A 15,074-nucleotide genomic window follows, 5' to 3' on the forward strand; every position below is an offset into this window, starting at 1 on the left:
TTTTGTTTTCCGATGGTCTTAGGCGACCCCTGTGAAAGGGTCGTTCGACCCCCAAAGGGGTCGCGACCCACAGGTTGAGAACCGCTGCTCTAGAGCCATACTGGCTTAAGCAGAGATGCTTCATGGACTCACTCGAGGGGAGAGAGGGAACCAAAGTAGCAGGTTGAGAGCTCTGAGCCAATCTTTTCTACCCCAGCTTCAACCAAAAAACTGTTCTCCCTCTTACCTACTGGCATTCTATATAAGACATCCTTTACCACACTCTTCCAAAGAGCAGAAACTTTTTTTTTGTCAATTACCAGATTGGATCAACATTATGATCTATGGGAAGCAGCAGAGAAGACTCTGAAGTCAGTTGGCTTGGGTTCAAACCAAGCTCTACCAACTTACCAGATCTTAGGAAAGTTACTTAATTTATTATGCCTCAATTTCCTCATCTGTTACAGGGCGTAAGTTAATATGCACATATCTAAAGTACTTTGAAAAGCGCTTAGCACATAAGTTCTATATAAGTGATTAATATTATTGTTAAGATAACATTGATTCTGTAAACCTCTATCTCTATTTTAATGACCTGAAGCAAAATTTGCTGAAAATATTATTTTAAAAATGTCAAATCTTCATAGAAATATAGATCACCAAAACAAATTAAAACAATTATCTGAAATTCTAGAAATCAATTGTTTACAACTGAGTTTGACATCACTGACAATTTGTCCTTTTAATGGCCAAAAATGTTTACTTTATATACCAAACTAAAAATAAAAATCCATACACAGTTGACTGTCTTCCTTCTTCACATATTAAAAATAGTTAAAGGGAGTTGGGGATTTTCAATAAAGGTAAAATATTTACCTTAGAGTCTGCCCCATCGCCTAGACTTTGGCTACTCAATGAAGCCTTTACCGTCCTTTCTGGTCCTCAATTAGAGGACCAAAGAGAGGAGGGTCACTCCTTGATAGCTGGGTTGGGTACCCGTCACAAATCATTCTTTTCCTAAATGGGACATACTTCTCCTACTATATCACTCAAAAGAGGTGTCCAAGCTAACTAAAATAGCATTTTGCAATGTGAATTACAAAGAATACTACTTCTGAGAAATGAGTGTTACTATTTATTCTAAATAAGCCTCACTAAGTTCTTTAAAAACATGATATATGATGAAACCTCTTCCAGAAAAAAGAACTATGCTAAATTTTTCCTTTCTAGCAATTTCCACTTGAGGTTTTACCAAAAGGTTGTGTTAATAGTGCCACTACAACTATTCCCAGATTTCTTTGTTTTCTATCCATCAAGGCTTAAGAAAATGATCAAATTCTTTAGTTTAAAAATACTCATTTAGAAATTATGATCGCAGTTTCCACCTCATTTCCTCTCATCCCTGAGGAGGGTGCTCTTGGTTTGAGAACCATTCCTCTAGGATGACCTTTCTCGATGTCAGCTTCCTGGCCCCACTCATATTTTTAGTATTTTTAAACCTATATCCCAAAGGAAAGGATTTGGAGCTTCACAACTAGGTCAGTATTAGAAAATGCGAATCACAAAGAGTACATACTTATCCTAATGACCTGTGTCATTTCTGAAATAAAAACAATATCGGTATCCTTTGTTATCAGTCTTTATAATTTATCCAACTTCTCTATTCACTTTAATATGACATTTACATTTTTCCATTTTTTATGTACATCTCATTCACCGTTTTATAATTAACATTTAAAAAGAAGTTACTGTATTCTGAAGCCAAATGCTACAACTTAGAAGTTAATTACAAGGTATCATCTAAAAATTCCAAATATTTTATTTCAAATTAATACCAAAATAAAATATCTAGAATGACCGGTTCCTCTGAAGTACTTCTGAGAAAAGAAGAACAAAAAGTTTCTTACTTGATTGTCTGCAGAAACCTCACTCTGTCATTGATCTCATCTGGTATCTTACTGAGAATCTGTTTAAGTGCTCGTGCCTTTTCATTTAGGTCCTGGAATTCTGGCTCTGGTCGTTCAATCATATACTCTGATAAAATAGATACATAATAAAGAGCATCATGTAACTGCTATGAAATTCAAGTCTAAGAATTCCCAACGTTGGTCAAAGGGGTGGGGTGGGGAAGCCAGATAATTAGGAAAGATGGGTTACGAAGCAGAATTTCTTAGAGATCAACTTAGTTCGGTAATAATAACAGGGCCCCGGGCCGGCCGAGTGGCGCGATGGTTAAGAACTCGCTTGGGATGCCAGAGGGCCCCGGTTCGGATCCCACATGTGAGGGCCAGTGACACTGCCCTCCACAGCTAAGATGCTGAACGACGGCTCAACCTGGAGCTGGGCTGCCATGAGTCGCCGGCGACGGCGTAGGCTGCGGCCCCTGTGGCGGTGGGTTGCCATGGGCTACAGTATGTGGCCAGCGGCCGGCGTGGGCGGCCGGCAGCCGCGGTGGGCGGCCGTCCAGAGGCCGGCGACTGATCTGCCACGCCAGAGAAGAGCGCAATGATGGTGCCAACTTGGGCCAGTGAAGCGACGTCCTCCACAGCTAGACTGAGGAACGAAACCACAGCAGCTTGTCTGTTCCCCTTTCCCCAATTCCCCAGCACTGTTCCCATCCCCCCAATTTCCCAATAAAAATCTTTAAAAATAATAATAATAATAATAATAATAACAGGGCCCCTACCAAGTAAAAAGCAGAAGATGGAAGACTATATTTTCAATTTGGGGTAAATGGAAAGCCCATGAAATCTTAAAATAAATAAATAAATAAAATTCAAAGGGAGTCAATCAAATTTATCAGGCCTCTGAAGCCTTCAAGTAAGTAATGACATTTGTAACGAATACGATGGCAATATACATCTGCCACTGGGGAAGACGAATTTCATAAAAATCTCTAGACCAAGTGGTTGGCAAACTTTTGAGACAGAAGAGCTGCCAGGCGTCAGCAAACTGCTGTTCGTGAGCCACATGCGGTTCTTTGGGTACGTACATGTGGCTCTGAAGTAAAACTGAAAATGAAAATAAAACTATCAGTTTCATTTATAAAATTTTTAAAGGATATTATTCACATAATGGTGATTATGTAAAAATATATTTATGGCTTTCGAATAATTATTAAATTGTTGTGAGGGACAGGATTCGCTCGTCCAGGGGTTGGCAAACTTTTGAGACGGAACGTACCCAAAGAGCCGCATGTGGCTTGCGAGCTGCAGTTTGCCAACCCCTGCTCTAGACTGAATATACAATGGATCATTATATCAAACCCCCAAACAACCTACTAAAATCTTCAGCACATTTTAATCTCACTTAAAAACAAAATCACCATCATAAATCCAACACAAGGGCTGGCATCATAGAATAGCAGTTTTGGAAAGGGAGTTAAATCAGACCTGGCAGAGGCAAAAAGGTTACTACCAGAGTCATTGCAGACCTGGAAACATTACAACTCTACCTACCAATCAATATGGCCTGGCTTAACAGGCTGGGCATGCTTAAGTCTAGAATAATGATGAGGACTTCCTTTAAGTTATGGAATCAGTTAAAATATTTATTTATTTTTATCCTTTAATAAATATGGGAAATTAATTCTACCTCTATATTCTCCCAAATAGGGGGAAAAACAGCCACTAAATTTAAGTGAAACCCATTTCTAATTATTTTAAAAAGCAAAAAATGAGAAAGAAGCAGAAAGAATTATTAGTGTTCTCTCAAATCTGTGCTTGAAAAAAACACGCTAAAGTTAACAAAACAAAAAACTCATTACTTTCAAACTTCTGTTTGCTTACGGTCAACACAAAATTAAATAACCACTCCATAGAGCTTACCTTTTGACAAAACTACAAGTCATCAAACACATTAATAGGGAAAAAAAGTTAAAGTGTGCAGCATAAACTTTACGTCAGTAATTAAATCTGACAAATATCAAACAAAAAGCCAGCACTACTTTTCTATTTTCTATAGTTTTTTCCCCACTATCCTTGCAATAATAATAATAAGGAAAAAGAAGAGCGGGAGGGGAAAGAGGTGGAGGCAGATCCTTTTGCCCAATAATTAAGATCTGGAAGAAGTGCTTTTCAACAACTGTAAGAAAACTAGTCTTTCTGATTACCTTCTACATCATCAGCTGCCATTCGAAGAAGGGACTCCGTGAAGTTAACTTCTACGCTTTTTTTCTCTAAAATTTTCATAATGATGTCTTGTGTGAGTCCTGGGTTTTCTTTTTCAGCCTATAAGAAAGAGAAAGCTAGTTTTGAAATATAGACTAAATCAGAATTTCAAAACAAAACTTAATTGTTTACAATCTGTTGGAAATTTAGACTGATCAAATTGTAAGAACAGAAATCTTTGTAAAGCAAGTGTGAGGATGGCATTCACTTATGTTTTATTAAAGCTTGTGTATCAGTACCTTCTTATGACAGCCATGGTCCCATTTTACATTTGAACATAAAGTACCTAATATTTTTTACTTCTCCTTTACACTGTCCTGCAATCAAACTAATAACAGGATAGAAATAAACATTATATGTATTTTGGTAATCCATCCATTACTCTTTTCAGTAGTTTAAATATACCAAAGATTTTTAGCTTTTTTTCATTAGCTAATCTTTCAACTTCAGAATCAAGCAACTACACTTCTCACCAGTATTTTGTAGATTCTTTGCATTAAAATTAGCGGAATGTCAGGAAAAACAAACAACAAAAAAACAGAATTTCTTCCAAGTTTTATTGAAGTTATATAATCCCTTAAATACTTTCCCACACAATGATTTGCACTTTCTATTCTATTTTTGTAGCAAGAATATCCCTTTCACTAGTTTTCAGAACATCAGTAATCCTTTTAGTACCTCTTGAGCTTGTTTCACTAATGAGTTTACATTGGCTCTGTTACTCTCTAGGGCACTAAAACCTTCTAGTCAGTTCAAGACTAAGTATAGAGTTCTCAGCTTAACAAAATTAATTTTGAAGATTTTGGTTTTCCCCAGTAATTTTGTCCCATTTTATTATTTTTTAAATTTTATAATCACACTCTAAGTTTGTTTCTTTTAGGATATCTGCCAATTTTAATCATTATGCTGATGATTTTCTATCTTTTTTGCCGATATTAAATAGAAAATTGAAACAACTTAATGATCTCAGTCAGATGGCAATCTATTTGTTTTCTTATGCATCAAGCACATTTAACCTCTGCCTTCTCAATTCCATTCTGATATCACTGCAGATCCAGCTTTCTTCTGTTCTTATTGCTCTTTCCATTATAACATCTTGTTTCTCAATAGATTTCAGTATCAAAAACAAAAAAGTTGTAGAATGAAATCGGAAAAGAAAGCACACACATTTATCTCAATCCTGAGATCATATTAACTATTGTCAAATGCTATTCAGGGAAATCTTTTTTATTTAATTTTAATTAGTTTCAGGTGTACAACACAGTGCAATAGTTATACTTTTTACCCCTCCAAGTGACAACTCCCCACCCCTATCATACATATCTATTACAATTCCATTGACAGGAAAATCCTTTTGATAGATGATTAATAACAATAAAATGTGTCCTACTGAATTTCCATTGCCTTTAACAGTAATTCCCCCTTATCTGCAGGGGATATATTCCAACACCCGCAAGTGGGTTCCTGTAACCTTGGATAGTGCCAATCCCTATATATACAGATGCTCCTCAGCTTACAATGAATGGGGTTATGTCCCTCTAAGCCTATCGTAAACTGATAATATCACATCAAAATACATCTATTTATACATTTATACATCTAACCAATTGAACTTCATAGCTTAGCCGAGCCTATCTTAAACATGCTCAGAACACAATATTCAAAACAAGCTGGCAACACAGTATACTGCAGAGTACAGGTCGTTTACTGTCACAATCGAGTGTACGACTGGGAGCTGTGGCATGCTGCCACTGCCCAGAATCACAGGGGTATCATACGGCATACCGCCAGCCCAGGAAACGATCAAAAGTTCAAAATCCCAAATACGGTTTCTACTGAATGCACACTGCTTTAACACCTTCGTAAGTCAAAAAACTGTTAGGTCAAACCATTGTAAGTTGGGAGCTGTCCATACTGTTTTTCCCTATACATACGTATCTATGATAAAGTTCAATTTATAAATTAGGCACAGTAAGAGACCTAATAAAATAGAACAATTATAAAAATACGCTTTAATAAAAGTTATGTGAATGTGTTCTCTCTCTCAAAATATTGTAAGCATCCCTTACTTGCAGTAAATGGCTTCGTGTCACCTGTTGCAGGAGATCCTTTGCTGATGTCTTCATATAGGCTCAGTGCTTTCTGGCGCAACATGTTTTTGTCACCATTTGGATCTTTCTGTTCATGTATTCTACCCACAAATTTAATGACTTTCTATCTTAACTGAACACTTATCATCTGCTGTGGCCGTAACTTTTGCAGTATAAAGTGTGACAGCAAACTTGCACAAATTTCTTTTTCACTCTTTGCAATTTCATGAACAAAAGATTTGTACTTACCGTAGATCTTAGCAACCTCAGCATACGATTATTTTTCCTTCCTTATTAGTTGAAAACTTTCACCTTTTCACTTAGAAGAAGCACTTCTCGGATTCTCTTTGGCATAGCCTGATTGCCAGCATCACTATTCTTGAGCGTTGGGTTCATTATTAAGTAAAAGTAGGGTGACTTAAACACAAGCACTGCGACACTGTGGCAGTTGATTTGATAACTGAGATGGCTACTGAGTGACTAACAGGCGAGGAGCACACATAGTGTTAATACACTGGACAAACGGATGATTCATGTCCCAGGTGGGATGGAGCAGGGCGGCGTGAGATCTCATCACACTACTCAGAATGGCACAAAATTTAAAAACTTATGAATTGTCTATTTCTGGAATTTTCCATTTAATATTTTCAAATTGTGGTTAACCACAGATAATAACTAAAGCGAAACTGCAAATAAGGGGGACCATTATATAATCTGTTTTGATTTTTCCTTCCATGAATATATTTTAGACTCTTAAAAACAAACAAACCAACTAAAAAACAAGAGTTGCCTTTAAAAGAAAAACTATATAGGGCCAGCCAAGTGCTCAGTTGGTTAAGAGCTTGCTCAAGAGTTTGAGCTCTGAGCAATAGCGGTTCAATTGCCGGCCTGAGCTGAGCTGCCAACAGGTGGCAGGATGGCTCAGCTTAAAAAAAAAAAGAAGTCCATGCTGAAAAACTATATAAATATGGCTTAAGATAGTGTAAACTTTATTAATTTTGTGAACTGCCACAAAAGTACATACAGTACATTATTTAAATAAGCCAGTATTTGATAAATGCTTTATCTGTCCTAAGTAGAATTAAATCTATATACATAACACATTATCTTAGGAAGCAAGAAAGCATTCTCTATGTACTTCCAGATGATGTGAGCAGAAAACAATCTCTCTCTGATTAAGTTATAATACGGTGCTGAGACAATTAGATGCTGAAAGCCTGAGAACAAAGTTTTTAATACCAAGTTGGTTTGGAGCCCCAAAATGCCAAAGCTGGAGTATAACAGAAACCTCACAGAGATCCCTAATTTTATGATTTCAGTGTTCTTAGTGCCAAAAGAAATAACCTAACAGTGCTGCGTATTAAGTAGTTAGGTTCAAACAATTTAATAAGTACTTATGTCGTAACAATTCTGTAGCCTTAAAAAAATACACAAATTGAAAGAAAAGTTTTATTTCATTCTTAAATAACCATGATTATTTATTAAAGAGATCTGTGCACCTGTTGGGCACTGCCCATTTTCTCAAACGTTGGAATTAGATTGGAACTTTCCACCCTCATTTCCTGTTGTACACAGATCTTCCTGTGGTATTTATTTTTTATCACAGCAATGGCCAAAAGTCCAGCTAACAAAGATGACATCATTGAAAGGAATGTAGCCCAATCAAATATGTTGAAACTGCAAACTACCTCAAGATAGCAGTTCCGTGTCAACCAGATCTTGAGTATCACCATGTTTCTTTAATATTTTAAAATATCTCATGACACCCCCGAGATTGCTGTGGGGCCCCAGGGCGCCTCAGCACAGTTTGAGAACAGGCGTCTTAGTATCTTCTGGATGCAGTGTTGAGATTTTTTTTTTTTAATTTTAACAACCTTAAATTTACCCAATGACTCTGACAAAATAAGCAGATCTACCTATTATTTTTTTTTGAAAGGCCACTAACTTTATTGATTTAAAAAACTTTATAAGGACAATGACTGTCCTGCCAAAAGAGAAGCCAAATGGCATAAAACAGACCAGAGATTAAGGTGGGGGTAAAGGAAGGGGCCAGGAATCCACTCAGAAAAGCTGGTAATCATTGACATGAAATTGGCAAGGGAAAGAGAAGGGAGATGCATGCAAGAGGCAGAATTCCAAAAAAGTTGAAATGGTGAGAGGAGAGAACTCCCTGAAGACCTTGGAGGGCACTGGAGGTTGAGTAGGCATCAATCCTTTTTAGAGGACTGTGGAGGAGCCCCCACTCGGCTGCAAACTCTGGAGACTCAAGGCTGGGGCTAGAGATTGGGGGCTCCCCAGAGAGCATCACAAAAAGGCGTTGCACCACTCTCGAAGGCACCCGAAGCAGTCCCGGGACTGCTTGGCGTTGGCGCCACATGTGTCCTTTAGCCATTCCCAGAAGAGCTTTTCACCTTTCTTTAGCACCAGAAACTGGCCAAGGACCACATAGGCCTTGTCAAAGCCCCTTTCCTCCAGCTTCTTGCCCAGGATTTCACCAATCCCAGCCAGGCTCCCCATTGGTTTTTCCTCCATGGGCTCTGCCACAAAGTCTCGGAGCTTTTGGGAGGTTGTCATCTTGATCAGGATTAATCGGCAACTCCTGTAACGGCTACTCCTGCCGCCCAGCTGCTCCCGCCGATACCTCAAGCCACTAGCCTGATCCACCTTTAAATCAGAGACTTTATCTATACCTCTAGATTTTCCCCCAGAATAAAACCCTCAAACTCTGTGGGTGTCAAATTTTTATGAAGAATCCAACTGTGAGAGAAAACTATCTCCAAGGGCAGTAATACGCACTCATGTGAATCAATGATTCTCAACAGCACAACCCATCAGAACCTCCCAGAGGGGGATGAATCAGAAGCAGGATCATTATCTTAAGATAATATTCATTAATATTATTTTACCTTGAAAAACTATTTTAATCCTTTTTTTCTAAGTAACAAAAATAGATAATAGAGCTTGATAAATATCACTGTTGTTGTGGACCAAGAACTGGAAATATGCATATAAATATATGGCTGCAAGAGGATTTTCAAATAAGTTATAGTTTAAAAAACACAAAAATCTTTATCTTTCTAATGCATGCCCTCCTTTAATTTCATTTGAAATTTAACAAATCAAATATAATTAAGAATACAATGCAAAACTAATGTCTCCAATTAAGAAACAAGGGCCACAGACAGCAAAATTTTCCCATGTGTCAAACCAGATCTACCATAGTCACATACTTAAATACATTGTTTGCTTTTTAATTGTACTTGTGTTAAAACATCAGTTTATATGGAAGGATATTACAAGAAAAGGCTTCATGAAATTCATTATTTTATCTCTTATGAATGTCACTGAGTATATTAACTACCACTTCAGATAGGGTCTTATTTATCAGGGACACAGGAGAATTCTCTCTCTGTTCTTGTACAAGGGAATCTAAAAAACTGACTTTTGCCTTATCAATACTACATAGTGAAACACACCATTTTTCTTTCTTTCCTTTGGTCACAAAGATGCTTGAAACAGCCTCCATCATGCCTCCCTAATGGCCAAACATACCATTCCAAACCACTCTGACACTCAAAGAAGTAAAGAAAAAAATAAAACAAACCGATGATGGTATTGCTTGGTTGATTCTCTTCATTAACCCAATGATTTGGCAGGATGTATTTTAAAGAAGTTAGTATGTATGTGTATACAGGCACTACATTTTAGAGTACTAAACACATCAAAATAGTTCTAATATAACATATACACTGTAATTTCTTGTTGTGAGATAAGAGAGATGTCTACTGATACTATCTATGCTACCAGTTAGAGGGTGGTATCTATAAACTAATCTTTGCCATAAAAATCAAGCTGGATCGATTTAGTTTCAATGCCAATAAAACTCAGCTATAGATTTAAACATTAAAATACTTTATCTGAACTATAAGTTGTTTTAGCTATTGATGGGAACAAACACACAAAAAGTAAATAAAAATTAAAGTTTTGGGCACCCTGATATGTATTTGAGAGGGGTGGGGGAGCGGATAATGTTTTATTGGGTTGTCAGAAAAGTCATGACGTATTTTTTCTATGTTTTTCGTTACAAAAATGCGTCATCACTTTTCCAACCACCCAATATATGAAAGAATGCACCCAATATGTAGAGTAGGGCCATTCAATAGAAACATAATGCAAGAAACGAATACAAGCCCATGTAATTTTAAATTTTCTAGTAGCCCCATTAAAGAAGTAAAAAACATGTGTAATTAAGTTAAGAGTACATAAAATATATTATCATTTCAACATTCAATCAATATAAAATACCTATTGCTGAGTTACTTTACTTTCTAATACTGTCTTTAAAATCTGGTGTGTATTTTACATTTGGAGCACAACTCAATTTGAACTACCCATATTTTACATGCTCAACAGCAACATGTGGCTAGTGATTATCCATTGAACACCTCAGGTCTAGAGACAATAAAAAAATTCATTGAGTGACTTAGCTGTATATTCTCAAAATGGCTTTAACCTGATGTACACAGATGTCTTATTTTCCCACTCCAAAACATTGTCCTACGTTCTATCATTAAACAATATGAAGAAAATCTTTTTGAGTTGTAATTTTACAAAAGTTTTTAACAAGTCAAACAAAAAAGAATACAAAAAATATAAAAAGCTAAAGAGAGAACATTCCAAAGTCAGCTTCAAAAACAAAAAGATGAACATTAAGGAAAAAGCATATGCTGCAACTCACTTTTCAGAAGTGTTTTAAGCTTTCCAGAGCACACTAAAATGGGCACAAGATAGGTGAAAGGGTTTTCTCTAAAAGGAAATAAACTGGCAATTATCAGATGGTATTTAGATTTATATATAACATACATTTTAATATAATCATCATAAATTATTTGTGCCTTACCTTAATGAAAGCTGCTCTCAGTGTCTGAGCTGCAGAGAGATTTACTCGTTCTAGCTGCAATAAAAATTTTAAATCATTATTAATATATTTTCTTAGAAAAAGCAACATTTCTGGTATTGCATTCTATAGTGATCACATTGATACACCCATCATTCAATTAACAAAAATACCTGCTAATGATTCTAAGTCACCATAATTCTTCAAATAGACAGGCTATTTAAAATTTTTATAGGAACCATGAAACATTAAGGTATATATATCAGTATGTATGTATATTCTTTATTTATTCCTTTTTTAAAATAAGAAACACTCTAGTGGAATATTTTTAGATAAGCACAGAATACAAAATAATATGTCCATAAAAAAACATATTTACTTGCATTATTGAAAATGAGGAAGGTTAGAGATTAACTCTCAATGCTCTGTTGCAAATACATGGCAAAGTGTCTCTCTGTGTGTGTGTATGTGTGTGTGTTGAATATAAAATGACTAACACAAAGGAAACATGTATTATTTAAGGTATTTAACTATCTTACTCATTTTTATAATTGCTTTTCAATCCCCTCAGCGAGGGATTAAGCTGAGATTAGTCTATTTTATTAATTAGCAAATAGTGCTGATAAAAGGTTTGTTTGATACTCAAATTAAAGACTGTGGATCCTCCAGATTTCAGAGATGCTTATGTCTGTCCTCTATTTTATCAGGATTAAAAAATGGTTACCTAAAATATTGAATCAAAAGTTCAATCCAAATGCTTTTAATTTTTATATTAAATAGATAAGGTTTATAATTTTGAAACATAAATGACCTTATGAGACACTATATAATTCATTTTTCAGTGAGCCAAAAAAGGCATACAATTTTATTGGAAAAAAAAACAACAAAAAAACACCTCATTTGTTGAAGAATTTACTGCTGGACTTAAAATAACTAGCCTCAATTAAATCTAGATTTCTTTAGTCCCTAAGGATTAGGCCAATTAAAAAACTCAATGTATGTATTTGTTATTTGAGATATTAAATGTTCAAAAGTATGATTATATATAACCTATATAGATCATTATGCAAGTAGAAAATTTCTACAAAAGCCCTACAAACATACATCCCATTATGCAATGATGATTCCTTTCAATCCCTTAAGGCAATAAAAATATGTTTTCCTTTATAAACAACACATACACACAGGTCTAAGGAATCTCCAACACTTTATATCAATTTATTTTCTAAACAGGACAGAAATGCCAAGGACTCTATCTCCTTACGAGTTGTTTACCTTAAGCACAGGCAACAGCAACAAAATATGCCAAGATAAATAATTTATCTCTAAAAATAAACAATGGACCATTTGATTTAGTATTTAACTTGGCTTCTATAATACAAACCTTGTAATATCTAACACTGCCTTAGTAGGTAAAAAGACTCAACGGGACCAGATAGACAAATACAGCAAAAAAGCAACTTCATAAAATTAATAAAGGTGTGTTTCCCAAAATAAAACATTTTCTTCTTCCACAGAATTCATTTCAATTTAATGAATATTACTGAAGATTAAAATAATAATACAGCTCTTCTGATCTCAAGTTCTTGTGCAAGGGAGGCAGAGATAGACAGACAAGATGAATATTCCCACCCTTATAGGAACTCATTTCCTTATTTGGGTTTACACCACCCTCTGATCTCTTTCAACAAGTTAAAGGTCTGAGTCAGATGTGTGCCTTCAATTATCAGTATAACTCATTCTGTAGTGCCCTAATATGTAAAAGGGTGAAGACAAGAAAAAGGCCCAGAAAGTCAGTGAAGAACTCAAATTTTAGCCAAGATAATTTTAGAGCTCTTGATGAAGTTTATGTATGTGTACCTTAAACAAGAAAGGGGAAGGTCAGACATCAACATACTAAGTCAAATCTGTGAGCTGTGAAGTGCTTCACCAGAACTCTGCTGGGAGTCACTCTGGGATGCATCACACACCCTCGCATCTTGTGGTAAGCCCACTAGGCTTTATTGCTCATATGTTCCTGAATCTATAATAAAAGCCTGTATAGGTAGCAGGATGCATTTTTATCTTCCCTATTAAAATGTGCTTCTATTTTAGGCCTCTCATTTGTGATACGTGATTTCATAACAAAATCCTATTCTTTCTACCAGTACCTTTCATGAGAATATCTGGTTCTGGTAATATTCTAGTAACAGCTACCATTTACTAAGCACCTATCATAAACTTTATTATGTAGAGTATTTTTGAGGATTACAGATTCTCAAAATAAATCTGTACCTAGCTATCATCATCTCCATTTTACAGCAAAAGAAATTCAGTTTGCATAAATTTATGCAAAGGTTAAATAGCTAGTAAGTACAGAGACAGGATTCACACCAGAACTGTCTCGCTCCAAAACCCATGTACAAGCCACCAATGCTACTCTGCCTCCCTGTACTCACCCTTTCTAGTCTGGAGTCTACCCTATCACTGGATCTCTTCAACTACTTATGAACCAACGAATTCCTGAGTTTCTACCATATGTAAGGAAGTCAGGGTGAGAAAGGCAAAGAAACAGAGCTAATGGAACCACTGTCAGCTGAAGTAGAAAGGAAGTCTTTATGAGGACGAGGTTTGAACTGGTCCTTGAAGAGTGTGGCTTCTTAAACTCATCTTTCTTTTTTTTTTTTTTAAGATTTTTATTGGGGGATTGGGGGATGGGAACAGTGCTGGGGAACTGGGGGAAGGGGAAGACAAGCTGCTGTCCTTTTGTTCTTCAGTCTAGCTGTGGAGGACGTTGCTTCACTGGCCCAAGTTGGCACCATCATTGCGCTCTTCCTGAGCGAGGCAGATCAGTCGCCGGCTTCTGGACAGCTGCTCACTGCGGCTGCTGGCTACACACGGTAGCCAATGGCAGCCCAGCTCTAGGTTGAGCTGTTGTTCAGCATCTTAGCTGTGGAGGGCAGTGTCACTGGCCCTCATATGTGGGATCCGAACCGGGGCCCTCTGGCGTCCCAAGCCAGCTCTTTACCAACACGCCACTCGGCCGGTCCTAAACTCATCTTTCTTGACAGTTCTCCCATTTATGGGTTTCTTCAGAGTTGTAATATGGTGCATAATAATTTTATGTAGGTTTACAACAAAAAAAAAATTTCCATTTTGTTTCCAATACTTTTATACTAATGAACCCAGTATTATTATTATTTTAGCTTTTGGGATAACATTCCTTGGATGGGGAATCTTTAAAGAGCCAATGCATTCATTTTTTAGTAGTACTTGATAGTGAAGTGAATACACTATTTTGAGTCCAAAGAAGGCAGAGGAAACATATAATTACATCTTGCATTAATAGATACTGGGACAAGGAGAGGTACTCCTTAGGCCTCTGCCTTATAGGACTTCCAAGTTATCGGTAAAAGTAAAAAAAGAAAATCAGAGAAAAAAGGGTACACAACATCTCTGCTAACCTAAAAGAGAAGGAAATGTGCCTGCTGAAGTCCATTTGGAGGGAAACGATAGGGAGCCTAATAGTAGGTCTCAACCCAGCCGCACGTCCTGCTCACTCAGTTTTGTGACTTCCTCCTGAAACTTACTCTTCATAGCTTTTGAGAGCAGTTACTGTTAATTGCAAACTTGTCAAATTTGACTCTCTGGTTCATTTATAAAAATATTTTAAAAGCTTACACATATTTTTGAATCCACAGAGGACTCATTTATTATTTGCTCCCTCAGTTCATTCTTATCGTTTTTTAGTATCAAGCCAGTTTCTTAAAAAAAAAAAAAAATCCATTTAACCATTTGCTCAACTTTTAAAGTCTTACATAAAATCTTTTGAAAGTCTTTTTTTAAGTTCAAAATAATTAGGTTAGTTGGTTCTGAACTGTCTACAAATCTTGCTTCCTCAAAATCAAACATGATTTCCCAGGCTGACATATATTTTCCTTCTCTTCTTACCCCTGCCCC

The 15,074-nt window shown here is 36.3% G+C and overlaps 1 protein-coding gene and 1 pseudogene across 1 annotated transcript in view; both read right to left on the reverse strand.

The window, feature by feature from the left end:
- PDCD10 (programmed cell death 10) overlaps nt 1-15,074 on the reverse strand; it is a 47,423-nt gene that overhangs the window by 8,679 nt on the left and 23,670 nt on the right. The window contains exons 3-5 of the mRNA XM_019643969.1: nt 11,139-11,192; nt 4,091-4,208; nt 1,887-2,013 (exon numbers count right to left, since the gene is read on the reverse strand). Coding sequence (XP_019499514.1) covers nt 1,887-2,013; nt 4,091-4,208; nt 11,139-11,192 — 299 coding nt within the window. The remainder of the gene's footprint in view (nt 1-1,886; nt 2,014-4,090; nt 4,209-11,138; nt 11,193-15,074) is intronic.
- Nucleotides 7,231-10,914, reverse strand: LOC109383475 (barrier-to-autointegration factor pseudogene; annotated as a pseudogene).

This window comes from Hipposideros armiger, unplaced genomic scaffold (genome assembly GCF_001890085.2).
Source record: "Hipposideros armiger isolate ML-2016 unplaced genomic scaffold, ASM189008v1 scaffold_83, whole genome shotgun sequence".
NCBI lineage: Eukaryota > Metazoa > Chordata > Mammalia > Chiroptera > Hipposideridae > Hipposideros > Hipposideros armiger.